The 16,061-nt window shown below is 32.0% G+C and overlaps 1 protein-coding gene across 1 annotated transcript in view; it reads right to left on the reverse strand.

Annotated features, from left to right (window-relative positions):
* Positions 1-8,089, reverse strand: part of LOC137924205 (neuropeptide SIFamide receptor-like) — a 150,141-nt gene extending 142,052 nt beyond the window's left edge. Inside the window, exon 1 of the mRNA XM_068767577.1 lies at positions 7,543-8,089. Coding sequence (XP_068623678.1) covers positions 7,543-8,089 — 547 coding nt within the window. The remainder of the gene's footprint in view (positions 1-7,542) is intronic.
* Between the last annotated feature and the right edge of the window lie 7,972 nt (positions 8,090-16,061).

Below are 16,061 nucleotides of genomic sequence, written 5' to 3' on the forward strand. Positions count from 1 at the left end.
CTTAACCATTTTCTACTTTCGTCTTCATATATTGCGGTATTCCCGACGAGATATTTTAGAGCTAAAAAAACATTTGGCATTTAGCTAGAATAATTATTATTTTTTAAGTACAAGAATACATATTTAATTATTTAGTAGTAAAATCATTTTATACTTAAAGTAAATAATTTTTTAAAACGGTACAAATTACTACAAGTCATATATTAGTTAACTTTGATTTAAAATTTATGAATTAATTTTATCGATATCTTGGTTACCAGTTCAACTTTACGTTTATATATTTCTTAACAATAATGACACATGACAATTATTACAACCTTCTGTAATAGTGTCAGAGTGATTCGATCAAATCATAAAACCTTATCCTAATGTAATCTCACTATCATCTGGTTGAACCGTCGGTTAAACCCATAAACCGGACATGAGATGAATTGACATCCGTAAAATAGCACGACGCAAGGACGTAAGTATGATATAAGTTACGTATAAGCTAACAAGTTAAGTGAAATATTATTATAAAACTCAGTGTTCCGTATAGAATAGTAATCATTTTAATTGTATATAAATTTAATTTTCTCATGTCCGCTGATAGATGCCCACTGCAAGGTACAGCCTTCAACCATGGATAACCGCAATTACTCACATATACAAGATGGAGTTAACATATCTAAATAGAGCCTTTTTATATTACTCACCCAGATATATAGATATATAGCAAATATATGAGTGTTTTACCGAAAAGCTTTCTAGAATACGCTTTTGGTGTAAGAAATTCTACTTCATAACTAGTTGCAAAAATATACCCCAGGAATGGATTTTTGAAGTAAACCCGCGAAATATGGTTATGATATATTCCTCCATAAGATATAAATTGAAACATGTTCATCCTCTTAAAGGTGCTGATGGAATATGCATTTAAAATATAACTCTGAACATACTTATTAAACATGCCCATATTACATGCATAAATATATGCCATGGATACATGCGAAACCTGATGGATACATGTGAAATATTCTTATTAAATGTGTCTGCGAAACTTTGCCCCTGGAAAATCCTTAATAAGTATTTTCGCAAAACTTGCCCACGGAACATACTTTTTAAATATGTCCGTGATACTTGTTCGCGGAACATACTTATATGTCCACAAAACTTACCAGGGGAACATACATATTAAATATATCCGCAAAATATTCCAGTGTAACATGATTAGTAAATATATCAGCAAAGAAAGTCAGCGGCATATTATTATTAAATATGTCTGCAAAACTTTTCCCCTTGAACATCCTCAATAAGTATATCCGCAAAACTTGCCCATGGAACATAATTATTAAATATGTCCACAAAACTTACCAGAGGAACATACATATTAAATATGTCCGCAAAATATTCCAGTGGAATATGGTTACTAAATATATTAGCAAAGAGTGTCAGCGGCTTATTATCATGGAATATGTCTGCAAAACTTACCCCTGGAACATCCTTAATAATTATGTCCACAAAACTTGCCCACGGAACATACTTTTTAAATATGTCCGTGAAACTTGCCCGCGGAACATACTTATTAAATATGTCCGCAAAACATACCAGCGGAACATATATATTAAATATGTCTGCAAAACTTGCCACTGGAACATACTTATTAAATATGTCCGCAAAACTTACCAGCGGAACATACTTATTACATATCGCAAAACTTCCCCACGGAACATATTAATTAAAAATTGTCCACAAAACTTGCCTGCTGAACATACTTATAAAGTATGTTCGTAAAACTCACCGACGGTATATACTTTTTAAATATGTCTAAAAAATATGCCAGTGTAACATGATTACTAACTATATCAGCAAAACAAGTCAACAGAACATGATTATAAAATATGTTTGTAAAATAAGCCCGTCAAACAAGTCCATGAAACACACACAGCTTGTTTCCATTACATCGACATTATATCTTATCATATAGTCTCAAAAACACAACAAAATACGGACATACAGGTATATGTCACTATAAAACAGGTATATGTAACTATATTTATGTAGCGGGCCCCTAAAATGCCGTAAAGTTTGTTTAATAGCGTCCACAACTATCAGGGCATCTTGTCGGAATGACGTCGTTAAAAGAGAAAGCGAGGATACTTCCACGAAGGCCTGTCTTATTCACGCAACGATTACAAAGTCTAGACTAGATTATCACTGATATTTCCGTGAAATATATAAACTGTAATAATCAGTTTGAAAACTATGTAGCAGAAGTTCACTCAAAATTCAACACCATTACTCAACAGGTAACAAACCCACAAACCTCAATACATATGATTTAATTCCTAATGACTAAATCCAGGAAGTTAATTTATCCAAAGTATATATGCAACATATATATATATATATATGTGTGTGTGTCTATATATATATATATATATATATATATATATATATAAATATATGTGTATATATATATATATAGCTTATCTATAAGCTGGCGAGATCGTGGCTACGGCAGATCATGGGTGGTTCCAAGTTACAAAAGATAGAGAAAAACAGAAACCTTTGGAGGAGGCTTTTACCCTGAGGGGTCGAAACAAACTTATTAAAACTTTTCTAAAATTTAAAATATTATATAATTTTCAATAAATATTTTTATTACATATATATATGTATATATATATATATATATAAATGTATATATATATATATGTATGTATGTATTTATGCCTTTAAGCATTTATTTATTAATATGTGTATGCATGTATACATCAATGCAGGTATGCATGCGTGTATGCAAACATAATTAACTCTGTCTTGTCTTCTCTTATACGCCTATTCTTAGGTTAACATAGCCTTTTTAAAATTATTAGACCCATTATTTGACGTATTATTTTTTATATCAAAGCGAAAGAGTTAAACTTCTGTTGAGTCCATTTACGAATTGTCTCCTTAAGAAACAAAATGGCTCCCGTGAGCGTCGACCATGCTTTGGAAACTCTGATTTAGAGCATGTATGCATATATTTGATAGAGCCGGAAGATTCTCGTGTGACGGCCACTAGTTGGTAGAAGCGACGTGGGTAGACCTCCTCAATGTGCACTGACAACTTAGTCAAGATTGTGTGAAGTCCCTGGACGCAGGTGACACGAAACCGTCTATGACTATCTTTGGTAAAACATACGTCTTGCAGTGAACGTCAGTAAAAACATTTCTATATTTAATGTGATTACACTCTGTGTTTGGCACTAATCGGTGTAACATAACTCCTGAAGATGCCCCGTGGAGGGGTGAAACACGTGTTGAGTAATTTGGTGGTGGCGGTTGTGTGATTCGCATTGTTTGCCGCATACGCATTTATCAACGGGCTGGCGGGCGGTGCACTTTGTTGCACGACTACCGCTGCATGTGTGGAAGTGGCTAAATATTGGTCCTTTTCTTGCAAAACATTTCTATGTACATGAATATGTATATATATGTATGTATATTATATACAGATAAATACGAAAATTAACTTTGGTAATTACTGAATTCATCTATCAAAATAAGTTTTGTATAAACTTATAACAAATGACCATTCAAACAGTTGCCGGGTGTCGAGGTTGAAATTTCCTCAACAATGCAACATGGCCGGGAACAAGCCGGAAGTACCGCTGACCGGGGAACTAGTTACCAACTCCCGGATACTCGTTTGTCATAACTTACCCGGGTAAAGTTAACAACTTGAATTACGCAGCGAAATTAATGAAATATCTTCAAAAAAAATTTTTTGTCAATTTAATTTTTGCTCAAAAATTTTCATTGATAAATATACTTTAAATTTTATTAAACACATATTAAAAAACTTTTCTACAATGATTCGAATATTCCTTTTGAATTTTAATGTATTTCCAAAGCTTTCAGGTAAGCTTCGAGTTCATTTGCTCCGGGAACAAAAAGTCCGCGAATCGACTCAAAGCCTCGCAATAAACCAACCCTATTAGCATAAGTTTTCACAGTACAATGAAAGCCTTAATGAAGGTAATTTAGTGTTTACTATTAAATGTTTTGGAATATAAACCGATGGATCTATTTATTTACGGATATTCATTCTTCTTCATCACTCACAGCAAGGGATATGCCTCCTCAAGGATCGCCAAAAGATTGCATCCTGTGACTTCCGGAGACTTTAATTAACTATGTCGTCTCTTCACCTCGTTGCACTGGCAATATACAAGAAATCCATTAAGTGAAGATAAATTTAAATTAATCATATAGGCAATATACATAAAGATTTTTTTTTTTAATTTTAGTAATATATAAATTTAAATTAGTTTTGAAACAAAAACAACCTTTATACAAAATACGATGGATTAAGGAAGCATAAATGACTCGAACGACTGAAAAAAATAAAGTCTAAAGAATCTCGAATACTAATTTTACTTATTACATTTATTGCGAGAACAAAAAAAATAAAAAAAAACTTTTTCGATTTTTTAGGCGGCGTTTTGCTTAGATCAGGACTAAATTTAACAATATCAAATTAAACAACATCACTATATAGGATGCTCTATTTGCGAGCACGTATTTTAATTTTCTCTGTGGGTTTATATGGCATGATATGTATTTTTTCCGTTATAAACTTTCATGTGGGTTAAAGAAAATATAATAAAATAAATTTACATCTTCACTGACCTGTTTTCTAATATTACTATTAACACACTAGCTGTGCCCGCGACTTCGCCCGCGTGGAATATGATTAAATAAAATACATTGTTTATTTAGATTTTTTTTCGTTTAAATTTTATCTAAAATAAAATTACCCTGAGTTACTCCTTACATCAGCTGCCTGGCTTTATAAGTCAAGTCAAAATCGTCTCCACTATTTCAGAAATTAACCGGAACAAATAGAAAGATATACAAACATTTTAATAAATATAATTTTGTTATATTTACCGTATATATAGTATATTCGTATGCATGTATTAAAAAACGGTTATTTTATTATTACAAACAGACAAACCAATTTTATTTATTTGTATTTATTAAGTAATAAATTAAACCCTTTCCGAATTTGAAAAAAAAAAACTTATATTTAGTAATTTTTTTAAAATTGATATTGACCCATATTTGATTTATTAATAATTAACAAATAATTATTTTTTTTATTAATACAGATCGAATAAGTTACTTGTAGTATTTTTATTAATAATTGAATAAATATAATATAGTAATAAAAAGCGTTTTCAAAATTTGTATTTACTTTAAAATTAATTACTGTTTACTGTCTGTTCCAGCAGACTTTGTACAGCCAGAAGTAATTGGCCTGTAAACCTGATATTTCATAGTGATCATCATATCAAGCAGGTTTAAAAACCTTAAACTTGTTTTTCGATCAATTATCTTTGACATGTATAACAAAACACCCTGTATAGCACTTTTACAATGTTACTCCACAGAAAATTAAGTTTTAATCATTCTTATTCGTGAATCAAAATTTATTCTTCCACGTCAACGGATTCTTATTTCAAAATATTAATTCGAAGTTTTTCAATTACTCCAAGTGAAACCTTACGAGGACCAATTAATTTAATATCAATTCAAATTGTTACTTCGAGTAAGACAAGTTTTCACTTAGTCCATTTGTAATTCGAACACGTAGAGAATTGCTACGAAATTCAACAATTTTATTCGGAATTCAAATGCATTATTCAGATTATTTTAAAACAAAATTCTGTGATGTGATGACCTCGTATATCTTTTATTTCAAAGTTGACATTTACAACGATATAACTACCGAACAGGGGAGGTTTCCGCGACTTGTGGAACTTGTGATTGTATATATATATATATATATATATATATATATATATATATATATATATATACAATCACAAGTTCCACAGCTGGACTACCACTGCTCAACAGTACTAAAAATTAAATATTTTATACGAAAAAAGAACTTCCGACAGTGTTATATCGCTTCAATTCAAGTCGAGAACTTGATAACCTAAAGTAACTTCTCACTTAACTTTCTACCGATACATTACTTAGATTAATAACCACCCTTGCAAATCGGTACAGAAAAGTTTAAGTAATATAAAAAGCTCTTTCTTGAAATTTCTTAGTGTGAAAATCAACCACACAAAAATATATTAAATATCTACTTATACCTACTCTAATAAGACGTTGTTATATTCTTTATTGACAGTAAATAATTTTATTTATTTGAAGTTAATATGTTTTAGAAAATTGTTAGATTACATTATGTTTATTTTATAACCTAAGTAAATGTGAACCCCGACACATACCCAAATATAACTTATATATGTATATATATGTATATAAATAAAATAACTCGAGATATATTAATTCTAATGTAAATATGATAACAAAGCACAGCTATATTTTAAAAATGAAATATACAGTTGTACCAAATGATATAAAGAAATTTAAATTTATTATTATATTTAAAAAATAACATAAAATCGCACGGTTTAGAAAATGTTATAGAAATTCTCTCATTTTAAATACCTTACCATACGAGAGGAAATTTTTTGAAATCCAACGATTAATTTATATGGCGCAAAAGTTAAAAAATAAAATGAGAAAAAGATAGAAAAAGTTTTTGCTTCGCAACGTCAAAAGATTACATCTAACTTCATTTAAAATTAAATAACAAAATGTGATGTATGTATATAATATTAATGAGCATAAATTTCAATTTTAATGCAATACAATAGAAGTATAATAATATATTTTATATATAAAATCTATTGGATGATCTTTCGTACAAAAATTCGTAGCGAAATACGTAGGGAAATTCGTAGCGCCTACAACAAAGATTATGCTACGCACGATCTGTTATAATGGCATCTTGAATAAATATTTATATTACCATAATTTTATATTCCTATTTAACTTTATTTTTATAATAAAATGACTAAATTTTAAAATATTAACTTTCATATATTCACAAGACCACACGTGTAAGTAATGAGAATACCGGAACAAATCATTTCATTAAAAACTAGAATCAAGCCTTCCTGCAATTGTATCATTTAATTCAAAGCTACGAGAATACCAAAGAGCCTACGAAAAACTCAAACTGTATTTTCATTAATTCATTTTTACAATATTATTAATACAATAGTAGAGCAATACTTACCTATTCTTTTTAATAAATAAGGTTTTGTAGTTTTAAAAGTAAAAATACATCAAGGAAATATTTTAAAATATTTTACTAAAAGTTAGAAAATTTTTGACAAGAGTTATCAAGTTTTAAAAGCATATAAAATATTTTTGTGTGTAGATTTATATATGACATTAATATATATATATTTATTAATATATAAGTATATATACATATATATATATATATATATATATATATGCTGTTATAACATTTGTTACCTTTAAATAAAATTAAAAATTGAGGTTGACATTCTATATAATTTATCTATATAAGTATATATACATATATATATATATATATATATATATATATATATATATATATATATATATGATATATATTTGTATAGTTTTATTTTAAAAAATTTACATCAAAGTACTCACGGACAAATATGTTGGACATCAAAGTAGCGGGCAGACAGAAGACTATAACCAGTATATCAGCGACAGCGAGGTTCACAATGAAGAAGTTGGTAACTGTCCTCATCCTTGGAGACCGGTAGACCACGGCTATCACGAAGCAGTTGCCCACCAGCCCCACCACGAACACCAGCAGGTAAGCCACACAATATACCGCAGTCATAGCACCGCTGTGCCTATATAGAAACTCTTCGCTGATCACCCCGAAGTCAGATCTGTTCATTGTGATATTCATTCGCAGAGGAAGTCTCTCTTGGCCGTCCATGTGAGTAGATAGTGGCTCCAGATCAGGAAGAACACTATTGTCCGGTATAAACTTTGTATTAATAACTTCCATTATAGAGTTCGAAAGCATATCAATGACATTGTGGTTCCTCGAATGGTCCCGAGAGTGGTTCCTGTGGCGTAGATGATGCCGAGGCGACTCTACATCAGGTTGTTGAGTGGAGTAATTAAGAAAGTCCGTCACATCGTCCGTAAAAAAATCCGTTGGCACTCTCAATGGAGCCATTTTAAAATTAATCACACTAGCAAATAAAACATAAAGTCATTTGTGAAATATAAATAGGCACACAATTTTAATTTTCCACATTAAACGAACGCAAATAATAAAATAGCGTCCGAAAACTAAGTCATAAATTTTAGAAAAAGTACGAAAGTTCCGTACCCACAACTATGTATTTCGTAGCGGGGTCTACGCGCGCGTTATGTGGCGGTTGAACGCCGTCTGACTGAAGCGGCTCTACGCCGTAGGCCCGAGTGTCCGACGCATGTGCATTTTAAAACAGACATTTATTCCGTTTGCGGTAAGAAAATCCTTATACCTTTGTAATAAGGTTTATATTTAATTGACCTCATAGCATAATGACACATTAAGGAATTAGAAGGTCGTCGCTATCGCATCCGGGTGGATGGAAATTGGGAAATACATCAATCATATAAACGTCACATCGCCTCGAAGCCTGTTAGTCGAGATATTAAAGTTAAATCACGTACGTATTCATTATTTACTTTTTTTAATATTACCATGAAGGTTTTACACACAACACGATTTTATTTACGTTTGTGTTGGGAATTCAAATTAGATACACACTTTCATCATCACTATGTTCAGCGGTAGAACTTCTATTTCTGGACATATATTACGCTAAAAGATTTCCTTTAACTTCGATTATAAGCGGCCTGAATTCAGAATCTTCTGACAACCGCAACTACTTCTCTCTTACTAACACCTCCTGAGGATGCCCTGTAGAGGGGTGAAACACGTGTAGAGTAGATTGACGGTGGTAGTTGTGTTTCGCATTGTTTACCGCACGCGCATTTATCAGCGGGCTGGCGGGCGGTGCACTTCATTGCACGACTACTGCTGCATAGCGGAAGTAGCTATATATTAGTCCCTTTCTTAACTTCGTCTGTCCTCCTTGAGGGAGGCCGTCCTATATTACTCTTGCCGGTTGGCTGTTCTGCGTGTCATCTGGCCAACCACTGCCAACTTCAACCAATAATAAGTTCACTATAGGGACATGTGAACACTAAAGATATTATTTACATGTTTATTATTTCATATGTTAATTTAATAACAATTGTTAGGTCCAATTATCCGTTATTTTAGGTGAGTGTGGACCTCTGGCTTAAGTGTCATATTATTTTGAAAGTCGCAGAAAATTTAACTTGGAACGCATTTTATAAACGGCCCCATATTAATTCTAATGTATATCACTTAAATACATGTTAACAAGATGTGGTTAGAAAAAGTTTTAACGTGTTAAATGAGCAAAACATTCATATTAGAGCTTCAACATCTTCAATCTATAGCTTTATTGTGACTCCAGTTTGAAAATAAATTACTCCAAATCAATGTTTCTCAACTTATTTCATGAAATGCCCCATCTAAGCTTTTCTAAAAGTTTTACAACATTCTATGTAACATACATTTATATTTTTTTTTATATTTTTATACTTATTCCCCTATATTAAATTTATGACGCAGACTTTTGATTGAAACAATTTTAAATACGTTTTTATAAGTGTTCTCTTCTATTGTTCTTCGCAAGTTATTTTACTATATCTTCTTTCATTGTTTATTTTTTCTTGTATACTAGTTTTTTCTAAGTTTTATATTAAAAAATAAAGGGTGAAACTCAAGTTGTAGAACACTGCAGCAACTATTTAAGTCTAAAATCTAGTGTATCACGGGCTATTCATAGATCAGGAAGCATTTGAATCTCTAGGTTTATTTCAAGTTAAATAAATTATGACAGGGAGAGCTATGTTAACATATTCAATTGCTTTTGATATTAGTATAAAGGTATACGTTTAAATTACCCGAGCCACTGAATTCCACTGAATTTTCAACCTGACTTCGCGTCTAGACTATCCAAGGAAGTGCTCGTTGCCCGCATAAATGAGCAGAGTTGACGCCCTTTTCATGAATCACGAAGACTTTAATGTTACTATAAATTTAAAAGACATACCTGTTTTGGTCCGGTTTTAAAACATAGTTTATTCATATAAAGGTCAAAGATTTTTATAAAAAGGTTTTACTTACAATTCAATTTAAATTTGGAAAAGAATTTTTATAAGTTTTTTTTTTCGTACACTCATTAGGATGAACGAAAATCATAAAGAAAGCTCGAATACATTTGACTCGTACAACAAACAAAACGTAGATTGTGTAATTTTTTTACAGCAATTGACACGTTTGACACATTTAAAAATTATAATTCGCAATAAATGCTGAGATACAGAATGACAAATTCGAAACTTAAATGTAATTTTTTTTAATCGTTTCGGTTTTAATGACAAACATATATATATATATATATATATATATATATATATATATATATATATATATATATACATATATATATATATATATATATATATATGTATGTATGTATACATTTATGCTCACTCAGGAAGCTAGTTATTGTCCCGCACTCTTTATAAAACGTATATTTGTAAAGATCAACTGTTGAGTTTCTCTCCGGCTCTCAGCAGAACTGCCTTCCGAATCGGCGGTAGCTTCTTGTAGTGACAACAATGCCGACATTTTATGTTGATTGACGATTCAAAAGTGCTTGTAAGAGCCTATTAGTAATTCAAATATTTTAATTTTATTTATATATTTACATATATATGTGTGAGAAAATAATTAACTAACTTCTCTCAGCATTTTGTTGCTTCATTTATTTTAGTATTTTTCGGATATTCTTACGTGGGAAGTTGTCGCTGACGAAACCCAATAGGCAATGTCATTTAAAGAGCAATGGAGAGGGCTATGCTCGGAATTTTAGAGTTCCGCAGAAGAATCAAGATTACCGACATATTTCGAAGAATTGCTCGTCTAGATTGGTAGTTGACGGAGTACATCGCTCGTGCAACTGGTGGCCGTTGGGGCTGAAAGGTTCTTGAATATCAGCCACGAGCTGGTAAACGGTGTGTGGGTAGGCCCATGGTTAGGCCATCCTGATAATCTTCGAGTGAGGCCTAGGCCTTGCTGTGATCGTGTGTCGCCAGAAAAGAAGGAGTAACTACGGATATGCTGTTAAAAAAATTACATATCACCTAACTAACATGAGTATAGATAAAATATAAATACATAAACTTGTCTTTCGTTGTCGCGTACCATCTAGAGAAAATATTAAATTTTGTAAATCAATTCCTCCGGCTTTGCTTTTTTTCTTATGTTACATTTACGTTGTCTAGTACTTGGTACTTGAAATGTCAAATGCCTGTGCATATTCGACTCGTAAAAATGAGGGTAACGGACTTCACTGGAAATAGAGGCTTCTATATATCGACATAGTAATGGAGATCAGATGGATAATGTCATATATATATTACGTCTTATTAATTTATTTGTCATATTTCAATTATAAGTTTAAAGCCAACTCCATATATTTCATCTGAATATATATAATACCTAAATAATATTTACTTAAATATGAAATACAATACTACGTAATATCACAAACATTTTTAATAAATACATTATAAGACAACCATAAAAAAAATTCAAAACGAATACTAAAAATTAATTGTCGTAAAAATCTTATTATTCAATAAACGAATATTTAAATGACAAGAATCCTTTGAGATGATGTCGCCTGATTATTTTGATTTCATTTAGGCTATATATGATAAAGTATATAAGTATAAATCCGTAGTAAACTTTATTGAAAGATGCGTTATTGTTGAGTTTCTTCCTGCTTCTTCTACACAACTATAACACCTTGCGAAGCAGTATAGAGTCAAAAATAAAATAGATTAAATAAATAAATAGATAAACGATCAATAAGAATTCTGTTAAAAGTTCCAAATTTAAATAAACTTATTTTAACTTTATCAATTCGACACTACCTATTTGTGTCGACGCCACTGGAGAAGTTCCCCGAATAAGTACGCAATACTCGCATGCGCCAGCGCAACCTGCTAGTTGATTTGCCGCAGGATCGGCAGTTCGCTGTCTAACATTGCAAAGAACAAATGAGACTTGAGGTTAATCATTAACCTAAGCACATGCACGGATGCGCAATGCCCTTGAAATGAAGGTAAAGCTAAAAGTGAATGTAGAGAACATCGCATTAATGATGGGCGACGACAATCTTCGCCCATCCTTCCTGTCCTATGCTCGCAGGGTGGCAGGCAATGCAATTGATAAGAATAAAACCGAGTAGGAACAGAAACAACTAATGAAATGAAAAGGCATGTAAACGATTTTAATAAAATAAATAGGAAATATATGACAAATTATGTATAGAATTGTTATGTATTAACAATGATAAAAATAAAGTGTAAGAACAAAATAAGTAAATAAAAAAATAAAATAAATGTACCTAGCCACCTAAGAGTAAGAAGATGATGGAAGAAAGGCGAGGAAAGGAAGAAGGTATAAAAGAGCAAAACGAAAGATATTGTGAAAGACGAAAGTAAAGAATGGAAGATATTGTGACGCGTGAAAGAGAGCGATTAACAAAGAAAATACTGGAAAAAATATTGAATAATAAAGTCGCTGATTCCAATAAGTTAGAGGTACCAGAGGCCCCCAATAGCGGGGGCCATCAAAATAAAAAAATCATTAACCTAATATGATCGCTAGTTGTGGGTTATGTTTTGCAAAAGACAGCAAGAAGGAATTGCTTGCCTGAAATAGCAGTAGACGAGGCATATCGTTAGTGCAACCAATGACCGTTGGGGCAGAAAGATATGTAAGTCCACTACTAGATGGATCGAGAATACAGTTAATATCGCGAGAGGTGTATATAGTAGTATATAGTAAGTATAGTATAGTATAGTATAGTATAGTATAGTATAGTATAGTATAGTATAGTATAGTATAGTATAGTATAGTATAGTATAGTATAGTATAGTATAGTATAGTATAGTATAGTATAGTATAGTATAGTATAGTATAGTATAGTATAGTGCTACATAACCTGCTGTACTACGATTTATAGATGAGTATCGATCACTTCATTCCCTTATTCCACTGCTAATGTCTGCGTCGATAGCACTCATGCTATTTTTTCCTCGGATCCCACCTCACCGCGCTTTCCTAATACGCGGTACAGAAGTTCTGGTAGCACTACACATTCATTCACGATTTGTACTCCGCAGTTTTTTTCAATGAATATTTAATGGAATCAGGCGTTACATTACGGAAGTCCATCCTAAGTAAGAAAAGGATCAATATTTAGCTCACTGACACTGACTGAGATAGGGACTCTGTGTTTGGCACTAATCGGTGTAACATAACTCCTGAAGATGCCCCGTGGAGGGGTGAAACACGTGTTGAGTAATTTGGCGGTGACGGTTATGTGATTCGCATTGTTTGCCGCATACCCATTTATCAGCGGGCTGGCGAGCGATGCACTTTGTTGCACGACTACCGCTGCATGTGCGGAAGTGGCTAAATATTGGTCCTTTTCTTACTTTTTAAATGAAGTTCCATTTCAAGACTGTACGCTTTTAATAATCCTTATAATTATATATTTATCTCAAACAATCATTTGCCTTGTTGTATATCCGTCGGACCCTGAAAAAGATCGAAAGTATATTAACGAAATATACTACCGTCATATTATTATGTATAGCTGTTATCTTTGTTTTCAGTCACACAAAAAAAGATAAAAAATCTTTGATAGCCGGATATATGGTGATCACGGAGTCGTCTATAAGATAAGATCAGGTTCGAACTGGACAAATTGCGTAACGTAATACAAGACAAACTTTCAAAAGGGTCACCACTATTAATACAACGCAAGGAGTAGTAACCTTTGCACTTGTGCTGTATGCTCAGATATTAACGCGAGTGTTGGTTCAGCGTAATGAGTTGGAACAAACAATATGTCTCAGTCTACAGTGGCCAAATAAACAAGCGATGTAACAGCACATACTGCTTCTATACACTCACCCTTCAAATGTCATTCACCCCGTTATAAACAGTGATCGAAATAATTGAAGCGATTAGAACGGAATACGATGACAAACCAGTGGCGTAGCTATGGTATTTGGGGCCTGGGGCAGATTGGGGCTTGGTGCCCCCCCCCCCCCCCCCCCAAAGAGTATATAATTTAAAAATTCAGAACAGAATGTAGTTAATATATATATTTTTTTGGTTCAAAATAATAATAAATGTATATGAAATAACATGAGATCTTAATAAAATTTATTGGGAAAATTTAAAAACGAACATTCCTCGCTTTTTGGCCTGCAAAGTCATTAATCACATTTTGAAAATCAATAGTGTCGACTAGTTTGAAACACAAATATGTGTTTTTGTGATTTAGGCCCTTTTAAAAAACACTATGTGTTTTGCGAATGAAAGGCACTGTGTATATTATAATTTGTAACCGTTTACTTTTTTTAATGATCATATTATTTAACAACTTTTTTAGTAAAAATAAAAGTATAATTCGATAATCGTTTTATGTTATTGACTTTAAATTATGGTTTTCTTTTAACATTTCATTATTCATCATTAAAAAAAATTATTTTCAACTTTGGTGCCCCCCCCCCCCCCCCTGCTTGTGGTGCCTGGTGAGGCCGCCCCGTTCACCACCTACGCCACTGTGACAAACCCTCGAAATTTGAAATAAAAGAGATTCTGTCTTTATCTGTTTTATACAGGTGATTAGTTATAAATGTAAAGGAATTAAATGTGAATTTACAGCACATTTGTCGGCAACTTAGCTATATTAAATATGTAGTAGGGAAACATAGTAAACGATAATTAATTTTAATATGGATAATCCGAGTTTTAAAAACGGTTTTTCATACTATATTATCATTAGGTTATTTATTACTTCTAAAACAACTTGTTTTTAGGTACGTTTCGTCTCGATTAGTATCAAAATATCTCGATTTTTTAGAAAAAAAAAAAGCATCAAAAAATCGACTCGTATCATTTCGCATCCACTGTATTCACCTGATTTGGCTCCGTGCGACTCAAAAATACAATTCGGGGACTCTATTTTGATACGATTGAAAAGATAAAAACCAAAACGAGTCTTGAAGGCTATACCGGAAAAAGCCTATTCCGACTGAGGACTGAAAAAAGCGTTGGCATAAATGCGTTTTATCCCACGGGAATTACTTTGAAAGTGATGATATTGATTTGTAAGAATAAATAAATAATTTACATTTTATATACAAATTCACTTCGATTAGTTTTAAAGTTATTGTGTTGATTAGTAAATCGTGTTTTTACTTTTCCTCTCCATGTATCTACTACTATCATATCTCGTCAAGTCGTCACCCTTCCGTGTTACAGCTTTCACTTTAGATTTAAAGGTAAGAAAAGCTAGATTTCAGATATCTTGTGGAACTTTGTTATATATATACTTATAAATATAGCTCGCAAAGTAATAAATGTATATGTATATATAAATATCCTCCGGAAAGTAATATTTATATATATATATATATATATATATACACATATATATATATATGTATATATGTGTATATATGTGTGTGTAAGATATCTATGAGAGGATATACCATAATCGCCAAACTTGACGACCGGATTGGCGATCGCAATGCGGTATTATAGTACGCCGAGGACCCAACTGCCCATCCTCTGGAAGTACAATTGCAAATATATATATATATATATAGAAGTATGTTCAAGATAAATATTTAACAGATACTGTTCTTTTCAAATTAGGGAAGACGCATTGACATATATATATATATATATATATATATATATATATATATATATAATTTAAAAAGAACAGTATCTGTTATCACCTAATTAAATCAAACGAGGGAGACAATAAAAACAATTACCAAGGGACCATGTAAGGTCACAAATTCTGAGGTCGCTGTGGCCTCAGCTCTGACGTCACGCTCGGCTCCGCTAATGCAACCCTGTGTCCCATTAACGCTTATGGACATTTGATATCGTACCGTGACGCAAAGGGCGAAGGACGCGCATACAACCACTTATCAAAAACCTTCAAATTCCTCAACAT

Source organism: Battus philenor, unplaced genomic scaffold, assembly GCF_028537555.1.
Source record: "Battus philenor isolate CCGP_79_NKW_IND1 unplaced genomic scaffold, ilBatPhil1.0.hap1 SCAF_10, whole genome shotgun sequence".
NCBI lineage: Eukaryota > Metazoa > Arthropoda > Insecta > Lepidoptera > Papilionidae > Battus > Battus philenor.